Consider the following 17,343-nt stretch of genomic DNA (forward strand, 5'->3'; position numbering starts at 1 on the left):
TATGTTGCTCATAATTTCCATAATTTAGGCTCTTCCCATAACCATTAACTTGTTGTCCATAACCACCATAAGTGTTGTTTTTGTTGGGGTTGCCTTGCCCACCATTAAGTTTCTTTCCAATCGTTATTGATGGGGGGAGTTGGGAGATGATGCTGACCAAAATCTTGAAGACCCCGCTCCGAACCCATTGCACTAATCAATCGAAGCGGATCCCAATGGGAAAGACCCCAACCCAGCTCCAAGGATCCAAATCTTGCAAACATATCCAAGTATGGACGATACAGATCTGAGACCCAAGCTCCATCTGATCCAAGCCACCTCAACCAAGTTAGACTCATGCCAAGTGCCACCATATCAGCTTTGCAAGCCACCTCAGCATTGTAGTCACCTCAGCCAGGTGGGACCCATGCCAAGGGTGCCCTCCCCATTTATGTGGTCTTTATTGCAAGTGGGACCCACATGGGGGGACGTCCCTCCTTTAATTGGCCAAGGACACCAAGAGGGGGCCCACCCCTTTTGGCACCCCAACCATGGTAAATGACCTAGGGACTAGTACAACCCTCTTGAAGGCCTCCCTATGGAACCACGCAGCCCTTTGGGTTCCCTCCTTAATGGACTTTGGAAACCCAAATGGATCTTGTGAATTGAGCTCTCCATTGATGACCCAAGTGAAGGTTTTATCTAGGGTGAGTAGTTTGCTTTGTTATATGTGTGGCCATTACGAGGCTCATCCCAACCTATATATAGAGGCTCATTTGTAGTGTATGAGATATCATAGAAGAAATCAAATAGAATTTTGGCTCTCTCTCTCTCTCTTTCTATTGGGCGTGGCTCTCTCTTCTCTCTCTAAAGGGTGTGGCCCTCTCTTTCCCTCTCCTTCCATATTGCGAGTCCCTACCCCAGACTCGTCTATCTCTCTCCAGGGCTTGCCCCTGACCCAGTTCAGTGGCTGAACCCTTGTGGTCAAGCTCGCTACGTAGACCAAGGTCGCAGCCAAGGTCTACCTACATTCAACGGACTGCATCAATCCCGACGGCAACTCCTGCATTCCCAGTCCATTGGCCAAGACCCTATAAGAAACCTAGTTTGACCTAGCCCAAGCCTGGTAAGTTAATCTCGATGACTGGCCCTAGCCTAAACCCACATTGGAACCCACTTATCCCAAGTAGCCTCCAAGCCTGGCTAGAATTTTGTTGTTGTTAACTGTAGAATTCAGCCTGACTTACGTCAGTCATATATCTCCCAAACCAGAGCTGATCTAGGGCTGAAACTTTAACCCTAGGTTCTTTAACGTATCCCCAACCTACCCTCCAAAAATCAACATTTGTCTTCATCCCAGTTGTGAGATCTAGATATTATACATGAACCTGTCCGAGTCAAAACACAATCATAACCCAGTCCAAAACCCTAAATCCTGTCTCCTGTTCCCGAACCCAGTGTAGTTAGGCCCTCATATTTTAACAGGACCTCCTTCCACATGTCTAGAGCCTTGCCCTAAAGTTTGGTAATTTTTTGTGCAGTAGTTTGAGATAACTAAATTTTCTCCCGAACTCTGTCAGAACTCTTCCTAAACCAGACCCTGCCCAGTCAAAAATATATGTCCCGTTCTTAAATTCGTATAGACCTGTCTCGATGTCGCCTAACCCTGAAACTTGGTTTGTGTCTAAAAGCATTCCTCAAAATTTGAGATTTTTCCTCCACACCGTTTAGGTATACCAATTTTCCTACTGAAACCTGTCAGTTTACCAATCATGTTTAACCCAATTTTGACTTTGTCCTAGTCCTTAACCTAACCAAGCCTACCCGCTGCCTTAGAAAAACCTAACCCAGGTCCAGCCATGAAACAAGAATGCATCAGGAGAATGACTCTTCCATCAAAGTTATAATTACCCCATCCCCTTCTTCTATTATAATTGTTTCTCCCTCTGCCACCTCGATTAGCAGCATAGTTATTATTGGCTAAGAGAACATTTGGGGTTGTTATTGCTTACTTGAGATGAGCCTTTCTTTCCAAACATATCATTATGATTAAGGAGAAGTGGCCTCAACTCGGCGAGTGTAGGAAATTTTATCCATCAGGGATATATTCACCATAAAACTCTTACATTCACCCAATCCACGTATGGTATAGTAAACTTTGTCATGCTCATTTACCGGTTGTCCCACCATGACTATTAGATCAAAGATATGTTATAGTAGGAAATAAACTTATTCTCCTTCTTGCACTCCTTTAGAATTTGATGAAGATACATAATAGTAGCAAGGGAGAGTTGAGTGTATGCCTCATGAAGTGTATTTCATAACTCGTTTGCTGTAGAAACCCAACAACTTTGTGGACAATATCTCATTGGTCAAGGTGGAATACATCCACTTAATCAACCCTTGGTCTTGAATAATCGATTCTTCGTTTGCCATATTTGGAATCATGATAACCACTTTGGAGCCATCCTCTTTAAAATCCTCACAAGTTATAATGGGTGAACATTGCCATTTCCATCGATGATACCTAAGAGCCTAAGACACTTAATATGTTGCTCAATAACACCCTTCCAAGTAAAATAATTGGTATCATTCAACTTAATCGCAATTTTGGGGTAGGATTGGGATAAAGAGGATTAAGATTGGGATTTGACACACCCTTGAGGGTAGCATTAGGATAAGAGGGACTAGGATTGGGATTTGGTACACCCAATAGGCAAGCATTGAGATTAATATTGTAATGCCCCAAGATTTTTAACCCTTGAAAAACTACGTGAAAATTAAAAAAAATTATTTTATAACAGCGAAAATATTTTCAAACGGGATTTGAAACCTCGGGCAGGTTACATTACACTCAAAACGATTATACTGAATTCAAAAGGGGGTAATATGACACAAATAAAATACTTTCATTCAAAAGAATGGTGTATCATTTAAAATATTACAATACCAATATAATATCATGTGTCTGAATTCAGTGTCTGAGAAAGGAAAATGATTGACTCGTTGACAACGTTGTAGCATCCCGCATCCGCTCCGCAGTTATATCGTATTTCTTCACCTGCAATCATCTTCTCATAAAAAGGGTCAGACTTGTGGCAGTCTAGTAGGTATATACCAATTCCAACTCAAGATATTAAAAACATAATCAAGTGTCATAATTTATATCTATATGTGCAACTCACATGTCACAATACATTAATAGTTTTGCATAAATTTATTCCACAAGAAACTACATGTTTTACAATAATCACATCTAAATAGGCTTAATATGACATTCACCTAATAAGTCCATATATTCGTTTGTAAGCATAAAGTGTCATTCACCTAATAAGTCCATATTCGTCTGTAGGCATGAAGTGCCATTCACCAAATAAGTCCACATATTCGTCTGTAGGCATGAAGTGTCATTCACCTAATAAGTTCACATATTCGTCTGTAGGCATGAAGTGTCATTAACCTAATAAGTCCATATTTATATGCGTGAAGTGTCATTTACCTAATGCATCAACATATGTATTTCAATCATACTGTGATCTATAGTCGATCCAAATTCAGCATATAGTCACGCTATCACAATAAAAGGAAAGTCAAAGTCATAGTTGCCCCAAATGAGTTATCACAACAAGCTCATGCAATTCACACAATCCATCAAAACCATTTTATTTAACTTGTTCATCCTTATAGGGTTTTACCGCATCTCGAAACAAGTTCCCTGTCAAATTACCTGGTTTTGAACTATGTCACATGGGTGCGGGTGCGGGTGCGGGTGCGGGTGCGGCACTTCCAAAAAACCTGGGTGTGGGGGTGCGATAGGGGCAAAAAAGTAAAAAGAAAATTATATATATATATAATTTTGAAGTTTTAACAGTTTAACATTTAACAGTAAACATTGTCATAATATGATTCATCATGCATGCAGTATACCAACCTAAATATCAAATTATCAATCAAATAAGTAAAGCAATTACATAAATCGACCTAAATATCAATCAAATAAGTAAAGCAATTACATAAATCGACCTAAATATCAATCAAATAAGTAAAGCAGAAAAGAACTAAATTACATACCAAAGTATATCCTGATGAAGTAATGGATGTTAATAATTTTCTTCTTCATCATCAAATGCATCATTAGAATGAATACTGGGCTCACCTAAATCCATGTTTGTTATGTTGAAATCATGTTCTCCCTCGAAGTCACACTCTTCTGGGTTTACATCCCAAAATTTGGATGTTCTTTGTCTGCGTTATAAACCCAATTTGAAAATGATAAATACAATACAAGTATATTTAAATGACAACTAAGAAATAATCAAACAACTAAGAGAGCAAATTAGTACCTATATTCATCATTGGTTCGCGAAAGTAATCAAAGATTTGAATGAACATATACTAAATCCTCTGCATGCTTGCTGGTGAGTTTGTTTCTCTTCATGTTGTGGATTTGAGAATATGTGCTCCAATTTCTTTCACAACAAGATGAACTAGCAGGCTGCGATAGCAATCTTAATGCAAGACGTTGGAGAAGAGGTGTTTCTGATCCAAATGTTGACCACCACGTGATAGGATCTATATTATCCTCTTCTCTCGCGAATAATGTCGGTCCGTATAATCTCAAAGATGAAAATTTTTCAAACTCTTGTGTGGCTTGATGTAGAAGATATGCTTCTAGAAAAAGTCTTGTCATACATATATTTCTATGACTTGATAGCTTTGAGTCTAAATTTGGAGGGACACGACCAATACCACCAGCCCGCCACTTATTTGCATAATATTTTGAATTAAGATAATGTGCCATGCAATGCAAAGGAGTATTGCTCTTATCTCATCTTCTGACTAAAATTGAATGAATATGATTAAAAAATTCTTAACCATCCAATGCAGGATTTTTTTCTTCATGCTTGAAAACGATAGCTTGTATTTTTTCAATCATATTATCCCGCATTTCATAAACTCTGTGAAGCATGAGTTTATCCTTATCAACTTCTCTTAACATTTCCCAAATAGGTTGCGTAAATTGAAGGAAGTATATCACTCTGTCCCAAAACTCATCATCAAGAATGGATTTTTTTATTTCTTGAGCCTTGATATCATTATCAGCACGATAGAATGTCCAATTTTCATCAGTCACCATGTTAATCAAAGCATTATTCACTGTTTTAATTATCTTCACCATTACAATGATGGACGCAAAACGTGTTTCAGCGACCTTCAACAATTTCAAATCAGAATGCTCATTAAATATAGCATTAGCACGATGCTGGTTAACAACAAAATTCTTAATGCTTTTGACATTTCTTTCTAAATCTTCAATCTATGAACATAAAGCATATGCTTGTGAATTTTCTTCTTCTTTAGGGTTGGAGATGCTGTTTAGGGACAGATTTAAGTTGTGTGCTACACGAGGAGTCCAAAAAATATGGGGGTACTCACTCTCTAAACTCAACGCTGCACTTTTACAAACTGGAGCATTGACTGTAATGATTTGTACCACTTTCTGATCACCCATTTCTTTTATGACTTCTATAAACAACCCCTTCAAATACTCTGCATTTTTATGTTCCTCAGATGCATCAACTGCTTTTAAGAATATTGGGCCACTAAGTGAACAAGCAATGAAATTGATCAGTGGATGCCTTTGAATATCTGTCCATCCATCAGACACAATAGAAACTCCATTTCACTCTTGTGTAAGACCCAACAAAATCTCTTTCGCAGAGCTAAATCTCTTGTTTCCACCACCTCCTTCTTCAGTTTTTGCAAGTTTATCTACATGTACCCATAGTGGCCCCACATCATCAATCTCACTGCAACTATCAGCAAAACTAGCAGCAGAACTCACATGTTGGGATGAGGATGACGCAAGTCCTTTCCCTTTATCCATCATTTTTATCCTGAAAACACACAAAAAAATACATTAAAATTTTCAAATCAATTATACTCGACTCTTTCCCCCTGTCGAAAACACAGGGAGAAGGGGGGGGGGCTCAACCCCTCCCCTGCCAACCCAACAAGAGAGCGAGAGCGACGGGGGCTCGGTCCCTCCCCTGTTGAAAACAGAGGGAGTAGGGGGGGGGGGGCTCAGCCCCTCCCCTGCCGTCCCAAAAAGAGAGCCAGAGGGGGGAGGCGCTCGGCCCCTCCCCTGTCGACCCAAAAAGAGAACCAGAGGGGGGAGGGGCTCGGCCCCTCCCCTGTCGACCCAAAAAAAGAGCCAGAGGGGGGGCTCGGCCCCTCCTGTGCCAAAAAACGAGGGAGCAGGGGGGGCTCAGTCCCTCCCCTGCCGACCCAACAAGAGACCGAGGGGGGGGGGGGCTTGGCCCCTTCCCTGCTTTCCTGTCGGCTCAACAAGAGAGCGAGAAGGGAAGGGAGAGCTCGGCCCCTCCCCTGCCGACCCAAGAAGAGAGTGAGAGAGGGTACATACCTGCAAGGAGAGGAGCCTGGGAGGCGGAGTTGGGGCAGCGATGGGAGAGAGCTCGAGCTCAGGGGGAGAGAGAGATTAGGGCAAAAAAAAAAATTTGCCCTAATCCTCCTTTTCATCAGGGAATTTTTTTTTTAACGCCCAAACAGTGGACAAAAATGACCCTGGGTGCGTTGACCACACCCGCGTCGCGTCGGCGCAGGTGCGGCATCTGTTTTGTCGAGTCCCTGTGACATAGGTTTTGAACAAATACACCCTCACAGAGGCCGGACTGGCCGCATCCTCTGGTCTTGGACGTGAACAACCTCACAGAGACTAAACTAACCGCATCACCCGGTCTTGGACTTATCCTCACAGAGATCATCTTCTAGGAAACTTTTTCTCGACAAGTTACTTGATCTTAAAAAATTCATCGAGTGAATTCTGGTGTCGTAGATGCATAAACACAGTGGACTGTTCACAAGGTTAAAGGTCAATATTTGAGCACAAGCATGTACAAATTCAATTAACACAAAATTATCGGTCACCTCTTTGGGCACCAACACATCGATTCAAACGACCAATCACAAGGTCATGAGCTGACTGTCTAGGCTCGAATATTCAATGGATCACATATTCAAAATAATTGGTGCATATTTCATTTCTATCATGGTGTAATTCAATCATTTCATGTATGCATCAATCTATATGCATCACATCAGTTATCATCGCATTTCATATATTCATAAATTGAACCTCGAAGCATGCATATATAAAATCGATAATTTCATGTATGCGTATTTGATACATCAATTAGATCACATAATTCAAAACATACGTATTTCATAATACGAATCATCTAAACCTCGAGCATACGTAACTCCTATGCATTTTAAGTTATACATACATAATTCATACATGCATTATCAAAAAGCTCATAAACATATGTAAAAGCTCATACACACATGTAAAAGCTTGTAGTACATGTAAAAAACTCGTAATATATGTTAAAAGCTTGTAATATAGGTTGAAAGCTCATAGTATAGGTTGAAAGATCATAATATCGGTTGAAAGCTCGTAATACATGTTGAAAGCTCATCATACAAGTTGAAAGCTCATAATATAGGTTGAAAGCCTGTATTATAGGTTGAAAACTCATAATTCAAGTCAAAAACTTGTAAAATGTGTTGAAAACTCATAATACAGTTTGAAAGCATATGATACAGGTTGAAAGTTTGTAATACGTGTTAAAAGCTCGTAATACAAGTTTAAAAGCTTGTAATACAGGTTGAAAGTTCATAATATAGGTTGAAAGACCGTAATACACTTTGAAAGCTCGCAATACAAGTTATGTGAATAAGCTATCATTTTATGCATTGCGAAGTACATGCTATACAAGTAAACCAAGGTACGCGAATAACTTATTTATTTTATACATAGTGAAAGAACACAAGCACACGCCCAATATATTTCTACATAAATGAATAATAGCATATTTTCTTGGGAAATACAAATATACAAGGTATTTTTCAATGAAATCCATGTATATATATATTATTTTTCATACAAAAATATATATTATTTTATATTGCATATCGAACACATGTGAGGTTATTGAAATATAAACAAGTCATATACGAGTACAAGTGTAACAAGAATATGAATTTAACGTCAAACTACGAGCATTTGGTATAGGAACCTACCCTGTAGAGTGTATCAACAAGAGACAAAAAAAATTCAAAATATCCGAGGAGAATTTTCCTTCAAATGCGAATTTCTGGCAATCCTTACATATGCATAAGTACGTCGACGAAGGCAAAGTCGATTTACGTGAATCGAGGCAGAGACAAATGATTCAACTAGGGGGCTGAATAGGGCTAGGCTAGAGGGGACCGAACCGGGTTAGGCTAGAGGGGGTGGCAACCACCAAAATGGTGGTGCAGCTAGGAGAGAGCGAAGAGAGGAAAGAAGGCTGGAATGAGAGCGAAGAGAGGAAAGAAGGCTGGAATAAGGCTAAGGGGGAGTGAAGGCCCTCTATTTATATGGGAGGAGAAGAGCTTTGGTGTTGCCAAGTGGCAACACCAAGCCAAACAAGTGTTAAATTATTTTAACACTTGTTAATTCTTTGCAAAACCATGAGTAGAAACCATGGGGTGCAAGGGGAGGGGATTTGGATATGGGTCTCGGGTAAGACCCAGGTCTAATCCAATATAGGGATCCAACAAGACCTAGTTCTGGTTTGGTTGGATTCTAACTCCTAGTTAGGATCTAGTTTTTACAAACCAGGTCCCTATATTTTAGTTAATTTCTAATTAAATTCAAAACAATAATTTTATTTATATTTTATACAAGTCGTAAATGTTTATATGTATTTGACTAGGCTTGGTCAACCAGGGTATGGACGACCATGACCCGCAGGTCACCGCGAACCCCAAAAACTATTGAAATTACCAATATACCCTTGAACTTGTCAGGCATGTTTTGAGCTCGTACGAACTTCGATTTCAATTAAATCACTTTCGTTTTTCTTTGAAATTTTGATGTGAACACAACCGTGCATTCGAAAATCATAAAATAAGTCATCAAAATGTCCAAAACATAGATATTATAATCGATCAGAAATACTGAAAATTTATCGGTTATTACAAATATTCTGATTGGGGTTTAATGGAGCGCGTCAATAGAAGTTGAGCTAATAGGATTCGTTGTAGGAAATTGGGTATTTTTCAGCATACATCACTAAGGAGTACGAAGGAAGTAGGAAAATCCCAACGGTAGAGTAGTAGAAGAGGAAAGACGATAGAAGGGGAGAGAGAGAGAGAGACTCCTTAGGAGACGAGAAATGAGGGAAGAAGAGGAAATAAATAAATAAAGGAAATAGAAGGAAGAATATGATGCACTTAGCTTAGATGATTAAGATGGATGTGTTGCTCTAATACCATAATAATTTGTGAGGAAGGGAGGAGGAAGGACAAAGATGAAGCCTCAAAATCCTTAATCTCCTCTCTCATTTGTGAGGGCCGGACACTCTTTCTTTTATTAATAAGAGAAGTCCAAATAGGGAGAAAACAAAGTCACACAACTTGGATAATTACAAGAATACCACTTAAGTAAAAGCTTTAGCATAAATAAGAAACATATAACAATGAACATTACATAACTAATTTAAACAATGAATTATAGAGATAAAAGACGATAGAATGTGGGTCCACAGGCATGGGATTGCTGAGATGTGAAAAGATGACATTGCCCCTGATGCAAATGATGTTCATGCCTTAATAATAACAAGAATTTTGCTATTTTTTTTAATCCAATTCAACATGGAAATATGAAACATATGGAATTGGATCAACATTTTGTGAGAGAGAAGGTTGAAGATGATGATCTTCAGCAAGTTTTACTCAGGGACAAGATCAAGTAGCTGATCTCTTCACTAAGCCATTATCGACAAATAGACAATGGAAGTTAAAGACCAAATTGTACACAGTGCTTACCATGCATAGTTTGAGGGGGCATGTTGAGAATAGTACACTAGGTCTAGATTCATATCCATATTCAGACCCAAATGCATGAAGCTAAAGGGTGGTCTCCTTTTGTATCAAGTTTCTTTTTGTATTGAGATTGTTCATGTAATGGGTCTCTTTATTTTAGACAGAGTGTAAAATGTAAATATAAAAAGGAGAATAGGAGCCCACGTCCCATTATTCCTCTTGCTTGAGACATTTTGTAGCCTAGCTTTCTGTTTTCCTTTTTTTATTCTCTCTCTTGGGCAGGTTCTGCACAGTTCCTGAGGCAAAGTTATCAGAACCTTGATATTTCAATCCTTGGTGAATGGCAGAACCTCAATCTTCCATTAATATGTGGGCACCCTAATAAGGGCATTAACAAATAAACAACATTGATAAATGATAATAAGCTATCATTAAAGTGGTGTCACAGAATGCATAATAAAACAAAAAACTATTACAACCGCTGCTAAAATATCCTCTAGCTTGAATTCTAAATATGCCGCTGCTGGCCAACATCCTCCATTCAAAGAATTTTCTTCTCCAAATCTGACTACAAAGATGCAACTGAAGGTCGTTCAAACAATTGTACGAGATATTTGATACAAAACTCCAAGCTTTCTAGCTAAAGTTTCTTAAAATAAGTCTCTTTCTCTTCCTCTATATGGAAAGGCATCAAACTGAATTTACTATCGCTGATTCAAATACAAGAAAGAGCCCGAAAATATTGCAATATGAGCCACAAGCACCAAACTTGAGTTTCATAAGAGCATATAGCAATTTTTTGCTAGCATGCAAAAGGTCCATGAGCATTGGGGAACCCAATAAGGATGAACATGAGCAATTTTTTGCTAGCCCACCCTATTGTATTTTGCCCTCATCAATTGTTCATTTATCTCATTTAATTATTGCATTTAATACCAAGAACAGCATAAGATGTGGCTAATCAAGGAAATACCAAATACTGCAAAAGAGAACTTTAATCACACACACACACTAGTATAATTGACATAGCCTATATCTTAAATTTTCACCAATGACAATACACGATTAAATTTGTCGATTCAAACTTGCATTTTACTGCTGCTGCTGTTTACTATTTATTTCTTATGCAATCCAGCCATTAAGAGTAGCATAATGAGGCGGAAAAAAAACATGAGCTTGTAAAACATAACTCTTTTGTCTACCTTCATGGCACCATTAGTCGCAATGGCACTTAACGATATCCCAGTTAAAAATGTGCACAGTCCACAAAAAGAAACTAAAATAAGGGACTCTCCTATGCCTGCCATGCCAACAATCCTGCAACGTGAAAAACACTTAGGGAAAAGCCATGCTTCAGCGACAAAGTTGAAATAAGAACAGAAGAGAGACACGATAAAAAAAAAGAAAAATCAAGATTGGACTAAGAAGAAAAATAATTATGAAAGAACCAACCTAGAACTTGTTAAAAATAGTACAGCACTTGATTAAAAGGAGGAAACAACTTGTTAGAAAGCAGGTAGAAAATGTGAAATCCCTTTTATTTACATCCTGGATGTGTTTAAGCAATTCTTGTCTTTCTCAATTACCAGACAAATGCATGTGCTTGGTGGATTTGTGAGCTTGATAACGGTTTTTATGTCCATGGTGTTTGGATTGACCCCATAAAAAGGAAATCAATGGGATGATCTGTTTCCAAATTTCTAGTTCTCACACCAACCAATATAACAACAATAAATCCACTACCCTTTTTCATATGGAATGACTTTTGTAGGAAACCATATGTCTCCAATTCCAACTACATATTATCACCTGCAACAAGATTTTTTTTTTTTGTAATAGGGTATGCCCTTTAGGGGTATTTTTGTCCAGGCTGTTATAGCCGTTGGGACTAGCCCAACAGCTAGTTGAGCCTCCCTTCTTCCTCTACTTATATATATATATATATATGGGAATCTCTCCCATATTTTTTATGCTTGCTTTAAGCATTCTTCGGTGAATAAAATGTTATTTTTTATGGTATGCTATTCAGCCTATTAGTGGCTTGTGTTCTTGTGTTCTTGTGTTTTTGTGTTCTTGTGTTCTTATGCTCTTAAGCCTTTTCTTCTTCGCCTTAGTGCCTTGATTGCCCTTTGTGGCATTATATTTGTGCACATCATTTTATTACATTATTTTATTTATTTACCTCTAGCTTGTACCAGTAGCCTATGCTCATAGCTTGCATTTCATTATTAACATGGTTTGAACTTAAATGCATAACTACAGCCAATACCTAATCTTTGCTTGTACAAACATTTATAATTTGTAGTTTGTACAGAACGTTATCAGTTATCAAAAGATTAGCATGATTGAGACAAATTCCGCACCTGAAACTCACACCATTATATGCCCAGAACTCACATAACAAAAGTTCACTCATCATTCACATGATAGCAGCTATCTGAACATAAGAGTCACACTGTTAACCCGAATACAAATAACTCAAGAAATTCTTAACATAAGTGTTAGGAGCCTAGGAGTTTTATCTTAGTCAGCTACACAACAATAACAATAACAATCTTCATAAAAGGCATCCAAGAAATTCATCAAGTCATGCACAACATGCCAAAAGATTCAATGAGTAAAATGAATTATGAAAACAAACAGTCCCACAAAAGGAGAGTCACACAGCTAACCACAGTTCTCCAAGTGATTCAGTTAGTCATTGTCATCGTGTTGGTCATAGTTTCCCACAAACTATTCACACAGATAATCCATTTTGACTCCTGCTTTGTATCCATTTATATACAAGTCATATTGAGAACTTCATAAAAATGGTCGTATCCCTGTATCCCTTTAGTCATATTGAGAACTTCATAAAAATGGTTGTATCCCTGTATCCAAGTGACATAGTCCACAAAACATAGGTCTCAAGCTACCAGCTCAATTTTTTCTAGCTTAGACAAATTTAAAAGAGCAGGTTTACAAGTAGAATTGCATAAAAATAGCATAATTTTATCTCCAAGATTCTAGATTGAAATTAAAGGCATGTTTGCAACTCCGCCTGTGTATAACTGTTTAGTTATACATTGCCGGTCCCAAGCCCGGATAAAGGAGGAGGGTTGCGGTAGGCCAGTGACAGCCAGCATAAAAACTTAGTCCTACCTTATGAATATGAACCAATATGAGAATTTCATTGAGGCGTTCCCTACTGAGCGACGCGATGTACTCTATAGGGCCGGAGGCAGTGATAAATGGGCAAGGGTTGCTAGGTCGTCGCCCGAAAGCGACGCGTCACACCGGCACCCGGGTGTGGTGTCAAATAGGCAAGGGTTCTCTCACGTTGTTGGACAGGTGGGAGTAAAGAAGTTAGTCCAAGACCATAAAATTAGGTTAGCCACTTGGAATATAGGGTCTTTAACTGGTAAGTTGGTAGAGTTAGTAAATGTTATATATAGGAGAAAGATTGATATTTTATGTCTACAAGATACCAAATGGGTAGGTGAGAAAGCAAAAGTGATAGAACATTGGGGATATAAGATTTGGTATACAGGAATAAATAGGAATAGAAATGGAGTAGGGATTGTTATGAGTCGTGAGTTTATAGATAATATAGTTGAGATCCGTAGGAAGGGTAATAGGATTTTACTTATTAAATTAGTATTAGGTACGGATATTATTAATATTATTAGTGTTTATGGATGATTCCATTAAGCGTCAATTTTGGAAAGATTTAGATGGAGTAATACAAGGGATATCTTATGGAGAAAAGCTTTTAATCGGCGGTGACCTTAATGGACATGTAGGCATTAGTAGGGATGGATTTGAGAGTATCCATGGAGGCTATGGTATAGGAGAAAGAAACGAAAGTGGAGAAAGGATTTTAGATTTTGGTTTGTCCTATGATATGATCTTAGCAAACACTTGATTTAGGAAGAGGGAGTCTCACCTAGTAACATTTAAAAGTGGGGTTAATATGAGCCAGATAGATTTTTTCCTACTTAGAAAGAGAGATAGGGGTTGTTGCATCGATTATAAAGTTATACCGGGAGAAAGTGTAGCTACACAACATAGAGTCTTAATTTTAGATCTTAGAATTAGACAAAACCGCAAAAATGATAAATCCTAGAATTAAGTGGTGGGCAATGAAAGGAGCTAAACAAGGTATGTTTGTAGAGCAGGTAGTTAAGGAAGCTGATTGGTGTCTCGAGGAGGATTCATAATCAATGTGGAGTAAGATAGCGGGTGGCTAAGGAGGTATTGGGTGAGTCTAAAGGCAGTGCACCGCTAGGTAAGGATACATCATGGTGAAACGAGGATGTCAAATTAGCTATTAAGGTTAAAAGAGAGTGTTATAGAAATCTAAGTAAGAGTCGTGATAATGAGAATTTGGAGAAGTATATGATAGCAAAGAAGGAAGCTAAAAAAGTAGTTCGAAACGCGAGGGATAAGGTATATAAGGAGGTTTATGACAAGTTGAATACCAAAGAGAGCGAGAAGGATATTTATAGGCTTGCAAAGATGAGAGATAGGAAATCGAGGGATCTGGGTATGGTTAGATGTATCAAAGATGAAACGCAAAGGGTTTTAGTCAAAGATGAGGAGATTAAGGAGAGATGAAAAGATTATTTTGATAAGCTATTTAATGAAAGTCATGCTCAGGATCTTGGAGACTTCTCCATTCATTTTCATGAGATGAATTGTGACTTCATGCGCAAGATTCAAAAGAAAGAAATTGCAGAGGCTTTGAAGAAAATAAAATCAAGAAGGGCAGTTAGCCCAGATGGTATACCTATCAAGCCTTGAAAATGCTTGGAGAGAAAGGTTTAGAATGGTTGACAAATCTTTTTAACAAGATTTGGCGGACAAATAAGATGCTTAATGAGTGGAGGAAGAGTACTTTGGTGCCTCTATATAAGAATAAGGGTGATATACAAGATTGCACAAACTATCGTGGTATAAAACTCATGAGTCATACTATGAAACTTTGGGAGAGGGTGATTGAGTATAAGTTGAGGAAGGTTGTCATGATAGCGGAGAATCAATTTGGTTTTATGCCTGGAAGATCAACTATGGAAGTTATACATCTTCTTAGACAACTTATTGAGAGATTTAGAGAGAGGAACAAAGATTTGCATATGGTTTTTATTGATTTGGAGAAGGCATATGATATAGTACCTAGGGATGTTCTCTGGTGGACAATGATGAAGAAAGGTGTTTCTCTCAAATACATTAGTATAATTAAAGATATGTACGAAGGAGTAGTAACCAATGTCCGCACTTGTGGAGGGGTGACAACCAATTTTCCTATAACGGTAGGGTTACATCAAGGATCTGCATTAAGCCCTTTCCTATTTGTTATAGTGATGGATGAGCTTACGAGATCAATTCAAGAAAATATGTCGTGGTGTATGTTGTTTGCTGATGATATAGTTTTGATTGATGAGTCTAGAGCTGAGGTTAATGCTAAGCTAGAATTATGGAGACAGACATTAGAAGCAAGAGGTTTTAAGTTGAGTAAAAGTAAGACAGAATATATGGAATGTCGGTTTAGTAAGCAACGAAGTAGTGATGGGAGTGTAGTGAAGCTTGGTGAGCAAGAAATACCGGTGGATGATTGTTTCAAATATTTGGGATATATCATTCAAAAGTATGGAGAAATTGATGGAGATGTAAATCATAGGATAAAGGTTGGGTGGATGAAATGGAAAAGTGCAACTGGAGTGTTGTGCAATCGTAGAATGTCATTGCGGTTGAAGGAAAAGTTGTATAGGATGACTATTAGGCCCACTTTACTATATGGTACAAAATGTTGGGCTGCCAAGAGACATCATATTCAAAAAATGAGTGTAGCTGAGATGCGTATGCTGAGATGAATGTGTGGAAATACAATAAAAGATAAGATTCGGAACGAGAAGATACGTAAGAAGGTAGGCGTTACACCCATTCAAAATTAGATGAGAGAGAATCGTTTACGGTGGTTTGGACATATTCGGCGAAGGCCTAATGATGCTCCAGTTAGAAGGATGGAGAAATGAAAAAATATATTAGTTAAAAGAGGTCGGGGTAGGCCTAGGAAGACATGGATGGAGATGATAGGAAAGGATATGAATGCTTTGAACCTCACTAAGGACATGGCATTGGATAGAAATGATTGGAGGAGAAGGATTCATGTGGAAGACCCAGAATGATTTTTTTTTTGGTTCATATCGCCGACCCCAATTGTTTTGGGATGAAGGCGTAGTTGTTGTTGTTGCAACCACCCTCAAGAGAACCATTACAACAACAACAACTACGCCTTCATCCCAAAACAATTGGGGTCAGCGATATGAACCAAAAAAAGAAATTCATTTTGGGTCTTCCACATGAATCATTTTCCTCCAATCATTTCTATCCAATGCCATGTCCTCGGTGAGGTTCAAAGCATTCATATCCTTTCCTATCATCTCCATCCAAGTCTTCCTAGGCCTACCCCGACCTCTTTTAACTAATATATTTTCCCATTTCTCCAACCTTCTAACGGGAGCATCATTAGGCCTTCGCCGAATGTCCAAACCACCGTAAACAATTCTCTCGCATCTTATTTTCAATGGGTGCAACACCTACCTCAAGAGAACCATTCCCTCGGGTTATTGAGAGAATGATTTTTCAGAAGCAGTTTTCTTATGATCTTGCATGCGTGAGATAAATGTGTTTGTGAATCATTACTTCACTTGAAAAAGTATATGGCCATCTTCTTGAGAAAGGGAGTCACAAGTCCTGACTATGTGGCCCCATTTCCTAGGGAGAATAATTCCCAAGCTCGTATGCTTATAATTAATATATAATATATATAACATGATACATGACTAAGATGGTTTAGAAAGGGAAAAAAGACGATCATTTCTCCTTGCATGCAAGTACCAACTTAAGTTAAGCATACTCCAAACATGATACATGGGTACATTAGCGTATCACATGGTACCAATGAATGAATGAAATCAACTTAGAGAAAAACCTTAACTACCTAAGTTAAGCATACTCCGAATATTAGTCCAAATGTCTTATAAAGAGCACAGCATGATGAAATGAAGTTTCTTCAACATGAAGCAACAGCTAATGGTACCAAGAAGAAGAAGCAGACCAAAATAAAAGTTTAGTCCGTGAAACTCCGAAGTACAAATCTCGTGGATGAGATTTCGTGAAGACAACAAGGTGGTGTAGAAAAATCACTTAAGCTTCTCATAAAGCCTAGATGATTCATAGCTGTAAGGTCAAGAAAATTCAAGGATGATGGTAAAGCTAAGAAAGTCTGGTTCAAGGACATTAAACATTCAATGCAATCCACATCCTTCAAAGATATCTAAGTAGACTATCATTTTTGTAATGTCATGGATACTTAGGGAATTTTAGTCAGAATGAGAAATGATTACCGAGGGCATCAGTTCTAGAACTTACTGTTTTGTGTGGTACCATAAGAAGACTAATAATTTGTACAACCTCCCAAATGATTTAAGT

At 38.2% G+C, this 17,343-nt stretch overlaps 1 protein-coding gene across 4 annotated transcripts in view; it reads right to left on the bottom strand.

Annotated features, from left to right (window-relative positions):
- LOC149831267 (cation-chloride cotransporter 1-like) overlaps positions 1–17,343 on the bottom strand; it is a 74,182-nt gene that overhangs the window by 34,125 nt on the left and 22,714 nt on the right. For all 4 annotated transcript variants that reach the window (XM_090013779.1, XM_090013776.1, XM_090013777.1 and 1 more), the window contains one exon: positions 11,073–11,187. In XM_090013779.1, coding sequence (XP_089869905.1) covers positions 11,073–11,187 — 115 coding nt within the window. The remainder of the gene's footprint in view (positions 1–11,072; positions 11,188–17,343) is intronic.

The sequence above is a fragment of the Nuphar pumila genome, chromosome 7 (genome assembly GCF_984573655.1).
Source record: "Nuphar pumila chromosome 7, dmNupPumi1.hap1.1, whole genome shotgun sequence".
Classification (NCBI taxonomy): Eukaryota; Viridiplantae; Streptophyta; class Magnoliopsida; order Nymphaeales; family Nymphaeaceae; genus Nuphar; species Nuphar pumila.